This window comes from Rhodamnia argentea, chromosome 6 (genome assembly GCF_020921035.1).
Source record: "Rhodamnia argentea isolate NSW1041297 chromosome 6, ASM2092103v1, whole genome shotgun sequence".
Taxonomy (NCBI): domain Eukaryota; kingdom Viridiplantae; phylum Streptophyta; class Magnoliopsida; order Myrtales; family Myrtaceae; genus Rhodamnia; species Rhodamnia argentea.
Window position 1 is genome coordinate 27,957,534 of NC_063155.1, and position 12,605 is coordinate 27,970,138.

At 45.7% G+C, this 12,605-nt stretch overlaps 1 protein-coding gene across 1 annotated transcript; it reads right to left on the bottom strand.

Annotated features, from left to right (window-relative positions):
• Nucleotides 1–6,029: 6,029 nt before the first annotated feature.
• Nucleotides 6,030–9,649, bottom strand: LOC115727362 (auxin efflux carrier component 4-like). The gene is made up of 6 exons (XM_030657578.2): nt 8,170–9,649; nt 7,661–7,973; nt 7,475–7,560; nt 6,455–6,612; nt 6,274–6,350; nt 6,030–6,177 (listed from the first exon to the last, which is right to left on the bottom strand). The coding sequence occupies exons 1-6, from the start codon at nt 9,419–9,421 to the stop codon at nt 6,111–6,113; spliced, it is 1,953 nt and encodes a 650-aa protein (XP_030513438.1). The 5' UTR covers nt 9,422–9,649; the 3' UTR covers nt 6,030–6,110.
• Between the last annotated feature and the right edge of the window lie 2,956 nt (nt 9,650–12,605).

The window sequence follows — 12,605 nt, forward strand, 5'->3', positions numbered from 1 at the left end:
AGGAAGCGGAAGAAGAAATGAGAATTCGGTCACACAAGTTCTGTATGCTAGGTAAAGAAGTATTCAGAGCAGCAGTAGGACCACAATGAAGTCAAAATGTCAAGTTTTGGGGCCAACTCTTTTGTGGCCGAAACCTAACCTAAGGAAGAAAAAAAAAAAGGTTGGGCGTTCACATAACGATGAGAAGGAAAAAAGGAAAAAGCTTGAGCGAGAAAACTACAAAAGTCCACAGAGATGGTGCTGTCAAAAGAAGTCGAATCTGTGAAGGGGGAGAAGACCCTACATTAGTTGGATCCTATCCATTTCCCCTACCTTCCTTTTTCTCTGCAATAATACTCGCACACACTTGCATTTGCATGCACGTTCGGCTTCTGTCGCTGTTTGAGGAGCCCTTAGCAACCCGATCTTCATCCCCCCACATGACCTCGTTATGGGCATCCATATGAGGACGGGCCCAGGACAGCGCCTTTTGGCTAGCTCGCCCCAGCACCGGCTTTGGATGGCTAACGTTTTTGAGTCCCCCCTCTTCCTCTTTGCATAATTTGATCGGAAAATACCCATAGGTTTCTCTCATTTTAGAGATGACTCGCTTCGCTCCGTATTATGACGAGTGAGGGATGATCTCGTGATATCGCCCAAGGGTTTTGGCCCATGTCCGTCTCCTCGTTCCCATAAGAAGGGCAAACGTGCACATATTCTCGCGAAAGTGAACCTACATCATAAAATAGATTTGGAGAAGTGCGATCCGAGCCGGTCCCAGATGTGCACATGACTAGCTGGGGTTGCGTTAATTTTTGGGTCTTTAGTACTTAACCTGTACCCATTGTCAGTTCCTTGGCAGTGCAAATCATTCATAAGATTTGCTGTGCCGAACTTGCAGAGTTTGAGCGCCCACATTTTTCGTCGAATCGTTTTTGGATTCATGCTGTCGCCGTTTATAAATAATGGAGGGTCAGCATGAATTGCTTTTGTTTTGACGTCTAACAAGAGTTAGAAATGACGCTACCTTGCCGTACTCATAACCCATATAAACTCAAATTTCTCGTGGATTTTCATAGCCCTGCAAGGCAAAAATGGGCGTTTTCTCACTACTGGCAGCTCTAAACCGACTGTAAAGAACCTCGTTTCTGTGAGGTTGTGACACCTTCTATGGCCAATTAATAAACCTCTAGCTCAAAGCATTGTTTACTTAACCTCGGTTCAATCTTCTTGAAGTTGATAATGATAAGTATTCTCTATCGAGAGGGCTCGATGTCCAATCGAGATGGTCCAGACCCAGATGGACGGCATGATAAAAGCGAGGCTCAAGACACGTGGGGGTTTTGGAGCGACCCTCCTACACGAACATGTGAGTCCGTAGCTGGCTCCGATGACCCTGTCCCAAAATTTGCACCACCCTCCTGATCGCTTTCTCTCGAGGGCATGTTGGTCTTACGAGATGACGACGCACGCCTTACAGAGACTAAACCATTAGAAAACGCCCCGTCCCGTCCTCCACCATCGTCGTCGTCGTCATCCGGTGCAATTATCGGGAGGAGTGATTAGTCAAAAGGAATTTTAGGATGATCTCGAGTCGTTGATCCACCGACTAATCTTGGTGGGATTGCGGACAAAATCTTGTAGTTCTAATTCGCTTCTGTTTCCAAGTCGGGATGTAGTGCGTGTGTTCCCTTCCGGCGCTACACACGACCATATTGTGGTCTTGGGGCTGTCGACTCCCCGAATTCACGTTGGACTCGGCTGAACCTTGGTTCGTGGAATGTTGTCCGTTCGAGGGGGGGAGGTTTTGAGAAACCCTTGGAGGTATAGTGTTAATCCAGCGCTTAATTTATTTGGTTTCGTTGCATATTTCAAACACTAACACTAGGTCCACCACCTAAAGGGACTTGGTTAAGAGAAAATTATGTCTACGTCTTCCGTAGAACTTACAAAATTGGGAGCCAACCGCAGTGACATCCGTCGCCTGGCTCTCCCCATGGGTAGAGAGCTACATATTCGATCGAATTCCCACCTCGAAACTAATAAATTTGTGAGTTTCACTTATCTATATCTCGACCGGGGGTTGATCACAAAAGTATTTGCGAAGACGGTTTAAACTAGCACTGCAATGAGTAAGTCTGTTGTGAAAAAGCTTGTTAGATGTCACACAATCAATACCGAAAAGAGTGATGAATTTTTGGTACCTTCGATCGATGAAATCTCGTTTGCTAAATCCTTTTCCCTACCCAATTACTGCTTAGATTCTTTGAACATTACACCACTCGACAACCTTTGCTCGTGCTTGGAAATTATCGAACGACCTTCTAGGTTGTACTTGATTACAAAGAAAAGATGTTCAACAATAGGGGCTACCATACGACCTACTTTTGTCCTTCCAAAACCACCAAACTGAGAGACTTCCCGGAAAACTATTCGTTTGGTGATTTGGCAAAATTGTACTTCTGAAATGAAGAGTCCATTAGAATCTTTTTTCCCGAGATTTCTTAAAAGAATCTAAACATCTATGGAAACTTACATGTTCTCAAACGGAAATAATTTCCACTTGCTCAAAGAGAATTGGAGCATTTTGTAACTTTTGCTCTTGTTGTTTCAAGTCCCACCCGAGTGAAGAGACGAATTCTTGAAAATGATGCATAAGTACGACACTTTAAGAATGATCTTCGCTTTAAAAACTTCTTTTACGGGTTTTTCTAACATAAATCAGGTCGGGTCGTTAATAAATGGCATGAGATCAATACGTATGGATTTAGTTGATGTAGATTGGCGAGGCAATGGTGTAGAGAGAGAGAGAGAGAGAATGGGGAAAAAGTATCGAAAAAATCATAAATCTATTATAATTGTGCCAATTTGTCATAAACCTTTTGACCTAAAGCCAATTCAGTCCTTTCGGCTAATTTTGAAAGGATATTATAGACGTGGACGCCTGGTCACTTACGTGGCACAACCGGCACCGACGTGGATATTTTTTAATATCATGGTAATAATTTTTATTTTTTCTATTTTTATTTTTTTTTCCTTTCTTTTTTCTCTGTTCTTTCCTCCGGTGGCCAGAAAGGGCGAACGTCACCGAGGGTTGGCCTTGCCAAGCCTCGCCCCGGCCCAAGCATCGCCATGGCCGGGGCAAGGCCCAGTGAGGCCAACCCTCGCCCGAGCAATGCCTGACTCACCGGATCCGGCAAGGGCGGCCTTGCTAGCGTACGCCCTCACCTCGATGATGTTGACCGTCGCTTGTGGTGGTGAAGGCCACCCTCAATTAGGCAAGGCCAACTCTCATCAACCATGGCCATGCTGACCACCGGAGGAAAGAGGAAAAGAAAAGAGAGACAAAAAAAAAAAAAAAGATTAAAAGTAAAAAAATAAAATAAAATATTATTAAAATATGTCAATGTCGGTACCGATCATGTCACGTAAGTCGGCTAGCGTCAACGTAAGCAATATCAGGCCAAAATTAGGCGGAAGGACTAAATTGGTCATAGGTCAAAAGGTTTAAGATTAAATTAACACAATTAAAAAGTTTAAGACTAAATTAGCACCAATACAATAGATTTAATACTTTTTTGGACACTTTTTTCAGAGAGAGAAAGAGAGGAATTGTGGGGTACGAAGGCTGAGGTTGCTAGCTGTGTTGCAACCATTTAGATTATATCTTAAATAAAAGAAATATATTTCCATGTGTCAAATTTTTCATGGATGACCTATATGAAATTGGGTAGGCTCAAACCTATTTTAGTTTTGTAATATCGGACCTCCTTATTGAGTTTTACCTGTCTCAATCAGTTGGCCAAATTAGTCCCGAATCTTTTGACAATTTATCTATTTAGTATTTTCGATCAATTGTGGCAGAAAAATTGCTAACTTAAATGTAAGCAGTCATATGTGGCACAGCCGGCGTTGACTAAGATAATTTTTATAATTTTTTAGAATTTTTACCATATTTTTTTTTCTTTTTCTTATTTTGTCATCATTGCAAGTGAAGGCTGCCTTGCCTACAATCGGCAAGGCTACAATGGCCTTGGGCCAAATCTTGCGACGGCTTGCAAGACCTCGCCCGCTATAATGGGAAAAAAAGACAAAAAAGAAACGAAAAAAATAAATATTTAAAAAATTAAAAAAAATTAAAATTTGTTTTTTTCGGTCTACGTCGGTGCCGGCTGTTTTATGTGGCTTAGCTAGCTGTCTTCACCAGCTATTTTCAACCAAGATGACTAAATTGATAAATTGTCAAAAGATTTAAAACTAAATTGGCCAAAATAAAACCCTCAATATATATATATATATATATATATATATATATATATATATATATATATATATTTGGCTTGAACTGGCCTTAGGACTTCCCATCCGAATGCTTCAGGATCTATTCTACATCTTTATCCGAGTCCATCAACATGCCAAGAAAATTCTGATGGCCAAACAAAATTCGGTCATTCCTCAAAGACACGCCACGTGTTCGACGTTCAAATCACGGTCGAGACACAAATAGCCCCCGGCAGAAAGTCCGGAAGTCCCATTGGAGCACCAAAATTTAACCTAATTGAGTTGAAATTCGTGGAGATCAAGTCAAGCTCCCAAGTGCCGATTCGATTGACGGGCTCCTAACCCCCCCGAGCATATAAAAAAAAAGTAGCTTTCGTTCGCCAGTCTTGTGCATGTTACAAAAATTTGACCGGTTGCAGCAGATCCTCATCGAATGATGCCGCATGCTTTTTAATACGTACGTTGTCCAGCGTCTTAGGTCTATCCGATCACGTTGCAAGCAAAACATGCACGCCAATAAAAAGGATAAAAGTTACAGCGATAAGCACCCCAATAGTGAGATCAATCATCCTTGGAAAACTAAGAAAACCCGCCCCGATTAACTCCGATATGCCAATTAGTGAACGTTATGTTGGGGTAACGAAGAGGAGGCCTTGTTCGGTTCGATGCGTGACGGGGTTCGGCCAAAATAATAGGATTTTCAAGCACAAGAACAATCCGGCACCATGGTCGTCGTATTAAATTTTTTTTTTTTTTTTTGTTCCGGTTAAGGAAAGAAAGGTGATTAACCCGATTAAGTTAAAAATGATTCCATTAGCAATAGTGACATTTCGGGGCGACTAAACCCTAAAGTCTCAAAAAGGGCAAAATGCCGAATACAAAGCACCTTTGACTTCCACCTTTTCGGCTGTTTATCGCCAGTCGCCACCATATCATCTCGCAGGACGGGCTCCATGCAAAAGAAAAAGTCTAAAAGACCAACAGAGTGGCGAAGAAAATCATACGTGCCTTTCACCAAAAGCCGGAACATGATGTCGGGTCTTGTCTTGATTTCGGCCTCCATTATTGAACTCCGATTCGGTGAAAGCAAAGCTCAAAGAAGAAGAAGAAGAAGAAGAAAAAACGCGCGCGCGCGCGCACACATTGGATCGAAATTGCACCGCACGAATTTTGCGCTTCGAGAGAAGCAAACGTCATCTCATCATTAACAAAAGCTTAACTCGAATGGATTACTGTTCACAATACGATGTCCCAAGGAAAATTAGAAAAGAGAAGCCAGAAACACGACAAGAGCGCAAATAATTGCCTGATCTACGGACAACCAAACAGCACCCAAAACGACCCTCATCTTCTTCGATTAAAACTAACAATCCATTCGTGGTTTTGCCGTTCTCACGGGCGAAGATGAATGTCCTAAACCCTAGCCTTTTGCCCACGTAGGACACGACGGCCAGAGAGAAGAACTTGCAAGAAGTTAAAAAAAAAAAAAAAAATACATATTTATATGATCGGATCGACTCGACCCGGTTATCGTGTTTTCCTTCTTTCCCTCTTCCATGTCTCCTTCAAGCAGGACGAGCTTTGGAGGTATTCTATTCAAAAAGGTCTTCGAGAAAGAGGTAAAAGACTCGTTTGGCTTTTTGGGTAGGTTTGGGGGATGGGCGTCAATCCTGGTATTAGGGTCAAAGCTAATATTCTTTGCTCCAAGCATCTTGGGATCTTTTCCTCCTTCATCCTCTGGAAATTCCCGAGTACTTTAGTTTTTGTTGCCCTTCCTCCTCTTGCTCCCCAATCTAAAAGTTAATCGGAGCTCCCGCTTCCTTCGATCGATCCGAGCCCGTCGAGGAAGTTCACAGCCCGAGAAGGATGTAATACACTAAGGTAATCGGCAGCGCTATCAACATCCCGAAAATCACCCTGAAAAATGCAGAGACGGGACAATTGGTCGGGTCACGTATTATTTTGGTAGATGGAACTTTTGTAGCGCCGTCTACGCGCCAAGGAGTGACTTACCCCGTGCTAAGAATGGAAGGATGGACATTGTACTCTTTGGCGAACACGAACGGCACGATGCCTTGCGGAAGTGCAGCCTGTCGCACCAAAACAAACGAGCTTAACACAACCCAACATTTTAAAACTCTCTCTTAACAACCATGCGATGTGAATTATTAGATAGGAAATCAGAAGCGGACACCTGGACAATGGCGATGTGAAGGAGTCTCCCGTGCAAGCCGATGGCGATGGAAGCGGCGGCCATCACGGCCGGGCCGGTGAGGAACCTCACCGCCATGGCGAACGAGGCCACCGAGTTCCCGCACGCGATGATCTTGGGTTGCAAAGCCATGAACAGACCTGCCAATCAGACAACCACCTCAATCAACACCTCCTCATAACTAAATAAAAAATGATTAATGCTAGAGACACGAAGTGTTGATAAGAGAGATTATATGAGCAGGGATGAATATTCTACACTAAACTTTGCATAAACTCCACCATCACATTGAAATTGAATTGAGCATTACGACAGGAGACGGGGGCAGGCATCTAATGGGGGATCAAGGATGCCACCAGCTCAGGACCGCAACCGACATCTGCGAGCTGGGCCCCCCCCCGGCCTTCACGGTCCAAAAATCATCAATACCGATTGATGATTGATAGGCCTCGCGGGAGTGCGTGACCACCAGAACACTCTGCAGCGCCGCAGCACGTGATCAGGCCCTCCCGCGACAGGGTCGCCGTCAAACATTTATAGCCTGTTAGCCCCCCCCAAAACATCCCCCTCCCAAAATTTCATTTCAAATGAACGCACCACACGCGCGCGCACCAAAAAAAACAGAAAAAGAAAGAAGTTGAAGAAGAGCAAGCGACCGGACAAACATGAACCGTCGGGTAAAAAGCCGATGAATTATCCGGTTTTTTTTTTCCCCCCGAAGCCATTTAGGTAGGCCACGCAAAGAAAAGGAATTTCCTTAATCGTCTTCGGTGGTCTCGATGACTCTTGTTTCAGAAGATACGAGACGATTCTCGAGCTCCTTTTTTGGAGTAAACCACGGGGCATGGGGTTGCTGGCGGATTGCCCTTTCGGGACGCACATGAGCTCATGGGGTGGCATGTTGGGGCTGTGCAGATTTTATGTCAAAAGCCTGAAATGAAACAGCGATGGAAGAAGGCACCTCTGAGGAAGAAGTAAATGACACCCCACCCCCAGACTCACCTAAGCTGAACATAGCCATTCCCAGCCCGGCACGGGCCAGAATCTCGATCGACTCGCTTATTATTACCGGCATTGTCACGTCCCACCTGCAATCCAACCCGATTATACCATCATTAAACATCATCCAAGCGAATGGCGATTTCGAAATTCTGGGAATTTCTCAGAGTCAGTTTCCCGAGGGCTCACCGGAAGGCGATGAGAGACCAGGTGAGGCCGATGAGGCTGGAGTAGGTGTTCGGGTTGCGGATGAGCTTGCGCCACACCATGATGAGGATCAGGCGGGTCATGACGCTCGCCGGGGGCATCTGCTTCCCGCCCTCGCCTCCGCCGCCTAGCTCGGCAGCCCCCGCGGCCTTCGGGTGCAGCTCCGCCGTGGAGCTGGACCCCAGCTTGGTCAGACCGGCGGGGCCCTCCTTGTGCTCTCTCTCCTCGTCTCCACCTCCGCCTTTCCCACCGAAGCTGAAGTCATCCCCACCCAAGCCCTCAGCTTCCGCAACCGCTTTACATCATCACAAACATTTAATTTTTAGAAATAGTAATACGAGCCAAACGAATTAAACAATTGTTTGAACAGAAATTGTCTTGCCCCCCTGCTAGAAGATTAATTATTAAATTAACCGAGTTGATAACCAATAACATAAACTCAAAAAAAAAATAAAAAATTAATAATAATAATAATAATAATGGAGGAGTACCTTTGGTTTCGCCATTGGGTGGATGGTCAGCGACAATCATCCGGATCTCCTTGGCGCCCTGATCGGACCGTCCAGATTGCTCGGACGCTCCGAATTCGGTCCCCCCGAACACGTGGAGCCCGCCGCCTTCGGACACCGGCGACGCGCTGGAGCTCCACACGAACATGTGGAGTTCCTTGGCGTCGTGGTTGGCTTTTCCTTCCTGCTTTGGCTGCTGTTGCTGCGGGTTCTTACTGTTTTTGGTGAAAGCGGATGCGATTTCTGGATTCGGAGCCGGATATGCGGTCGGAACTGTCTGTGCCGGGTAGAACCCAAATCTCGGAGACGGTATGGACTGTGCCATTGCCGCAGAGTTCTCCTCGAAATTGGATGGCCTCGGGGTCGGGCCGCGCGACGACTGGACCGAGTACAGATCCGCCGACCCGAAGTTGGACCGCCTCGGGGCGAATCCCATCATGGAGTAGAAGTCGGACTGGTTGAAGTTGGACCCCCTCGGGGTCGGGTTCCGGGAGGAGCTCAGGCTGTAAATCTCGGCGCCGGTGAGGTTGGAGGGCCTCGGGGTCAGGCCGGAGAAGGAGCCCGGGCCGAGGGACCGCCTGGAGGCGTTGGACTTCCTGACGGTGACGTGGAGCTTGCCGTCGTCGCCGATCTCGGCGTCAGTCTCGAGGAAGTCGTGGCCGTCGAGCGAGACGACGTCGGACTCGACCTTGAAGGAGACGATGGAGGCGGCGGTCTCGGGGAACTGCTCCATGATGAGGATCTTGGCGCCGCGGTACTCGAAGAGGAAGAGGAGGAGGGTGTACCAGATGATGCACTGGAGGACGACGACCTGGACCATGAGGCCGCCGGCGTCGTCGCGCTTAGAGGGGCCGGGGCCGTACATGGCCTCGAGGAGAGGGATGCCCATGACGAGGGTGTTGGGGAGGGTGGAGAGGGAGAAGATGGTGATCATCCACTCGAGGGAGCCGTTGCGGGTGAAGTTGGCCCAGAGGGCGAGGGCGGAGAGCATGATGAGCTTCTGGAGGGTGTCGGCGGCGATGAAGCGGAGGTTCATGGCGTAGATGTCGTTCTTGGCGATGAAGTGGAAGGAGAGGAGGGGGACGGCGAAGATGGCGACGAAGCGGTTGATGCCGGAGCACTGGTCGGGGGAGAAGATCTTCCACCAGCGGACGGAGCCGTAGGCGAGGATCATGGCGACGTAGAGGGGGACGACGGCGGAGAGGACGGTGTAGAAGTCGTGGGCGGTGATCATGGTTGGGAGCTTGGGGGGGGAGAGGGGAGGAGGGTCAAAATGGGGAAAGCGGGGGACAATAACCGTTGAGTAACTAACTTGGAAAGGATATGGTGGTACACTGGTACTGGCCTGGTCTCCTCTCCTTCCTCTCGAGTAGCAGAGTGCTGAGTCAGTGATGGTGTTTTCTTTCTGCAACAATTTCTGATTTTGCTGATGACACAGAGAGAGAGAGAGAGAGAGAGAGAGAGAGGAGAGAGAGAGCCTTAGGTGAATTTTTGCATAGTATTGGAGAGAGCGTGTGGGTGTGTGTATATATATATGAATATACATACACACATGCAAAGGGGGGAGTCAGTGGTGCTGCGTGATTTGAACTGGATTGCGGGACCAGGGTGTACATCGAACTGGGAAGTGGGTTAAGAGAGAGAGATTTAACCAGTTTCTCTGGTTGTGTTAACTCGACTTGGGGTTAGGGTTACAAGTGGCGCTGGACTGTGACATGGGGCTTTTCGACGACGTGTGACCGGCGAGGCGACCGCCCCTTTTTTCGTCCCTCCCTGTTTCCACTTTGTGCCCATGAGGATTTTCATTTCTCTTCGTGAGTTAAACGATTTCGTTTCACAATTCGCTTCACTTTGGCACCTACCACACCCCAAAACTTGGAATCCGAACGGTTCATACCATTCTAATTTTTCCGATTTTCCATTCTATTCTGCAATTATGCCCACCTCTGCCTAGAATTATCTAAAACATAACGTTTTACATAAGAATTTATTAGGCTAAGTCAAGTTTTATGACTAAGTAACTTTGCTTGGCCCGCTAAAACTCGCTCTTTCAGGCCCATTTGGTCCGGGCAAGAATCGCGGGCTCATGATCGACCTCCGTCACAATCATCAATTTCAACAAAAAGGGCATTAGAATCTCCACAACAATCAACATTAACGGCCGTATTGCTCGTTACGTCCTAATAAAACCCTATTGAGTATCCAATACTCGCTCGAGAATGTCTCGTTGTACCCTTGATCGAAATATCTCTAGCAATATCTTAACTTATTGTCAGAGCTAAATTATCCTTTGCATATTGATGGCGTTGTCCGTTACTAACCAAAACTTTGTTCCCCCCTCCTTACCCTCCTTCGCAGAGATATCTCTTAACAGCGTTTTCTCTTCCCGGTAGTAACAAGACTACACAACATGAAACAAGAGCCATTGTAGCATATGCCTCCTGTGTAAAATAAAGAAGGTTATGTACAAGCGGTTTTGAGACTAGAAAGGAAAAGAAATCCGTGCAAAGTTCAGCTCCTCGAATCTCAATGATTAAACAAACGATTACTTGGCGACGAATCAATTACTGCAGCAATTACAAACTGATTGGCGAGCCCTCCAGAACTTCTAACGCGACAAAAGATTCATTAATCAAAGTCAAAAAAGCTTAATCAAACTGGGGGGGCAACTTAACTAATTAATAATCTCTTCGTTTTATGGCAGGGTCCCCCATCACCCTGGCGCTTTTAAACATGCATTATTCTGCCTAATCCCGCACCTGGAAAGTTGCTGAGTCCTGTGTGTTTCCTTCTCTGTTCTCTTTTGTTTGTTTTTTTTTTCTTTTCTCTCTTCCTTGTTCCTTCGTTTTTCTCCATTAACACCATCACCTTCGAGCATGCTTTAGGGAAAAAGCAAAGCATGAGAAGGGTGGCGATATGTTTCATTGCCAGATCATGTGCGTCGTGAGATGTCTGTGATGGCGAGTCTAATCATGACCAAATGTCGATTAGTTTGCATCCGGCTTTTGTAAAGTTGGTCTTACCGAGGATGCGTCCTTTAATCATGCCATATGTTATATATATATATAAGAAAATTACCAATCACCTTTCCTTTTTTTCTTCACTGAAGACCACTTTATATCCTCTAATTTTCAGAATACAAGTTTGCATCCTCAAATTTTCATGTTAGATTCACATTTGGTGATACATCTTGCGGTTATTCACAAAAATGTCATTTTTCTTCCCAAATTGCCCCCCCTGCCCCCTTATACCAAATTCCTCAACCCTTTAAAATAAAACCCCAACTAGAAAATGCAAAACCCTAGCCACCCTAACCGCACTTCCGCCACCCTTTACTGCCGCCAACCGCCTCCAACAGGTACCGCCGCCGCCCTACGCCACGCTGCGGGTCTCCCTATGTCGGTGCAGGGGGCTTTTGGGGTTTTGTATTTCGGGGGTTAGGGCTTGTTGCAATATCAAAGTTGGGGTTTGCCGGATGTCTTCCAGGGTAGTTTGGTATCTTTCCTCGTATCTCGTTTTTAGGGTGGTGAACGAAGCGGGAAGTGAGAAGGTTAAGTGCTATTTTGTCATACACTACGTAGAACACTTGATAAGAGATGGCTATAAAACGTGTCAGTTTGACTCCCCGTCGAATCCCGCATAATCTTTGTCGTTATGACCTTAAAATTAGACGGGTTCTAAATTAGGGTTTCTGATTTCTCTTACTTTTTTTTTTTTAAGAATATGCTCATCATCGATCTACATGTCACGACTCCAAATAAAGCAGGACAAGGCTCCAAGTACTAATTAATTGTCTGTTGTATTCGAACAATGGGACCTACCCTTCAGCTAATGATCGTGACATGTCATAGATAAAAGAGAATATAAGAGAAGATGAGTTTCCATGAGTAAACCATCAGTCACCTTCATCAACTCAATTTATATGCAATTGTATTACAAAACAACTCGTAGATTTTGACGTACGTTGCATAAAATATGCCTTAGAAAGTTCGCTTCCTTTTGCCTTCTAGATAGGTTATACTCTTATCTACTTGCAGTCACTGCTTGTAAACAGTAGGTTTTGAACAAGATGTACATATATTAAGAGAATCTTAAATGACGTTGGTGTCAATTCATCTTGTCTTTATTATTTATTAAGGAGCAACGACATAGTCGTAGATATGAACCCAAGCTGAAACAATATATTAGACAAATGGCAGAGTAGCAGCGAGACAAGATTTTTAGATTAGAGAGCACAATGCTCAATAATCAATCCAAGGGCGAGAGATCAAGGAATTTTACGTGAAATCTCCCTCAGGAGCATTATGTGGAGCATATAATTTGTATGAAGATCCTATCAAGATCCTATTGTTTGCTCCATGGGCTTGTCGTTGTGTGTAAGACTCTCTCTTTTTTGGCGATCAGGTGGTGTTCGAGTC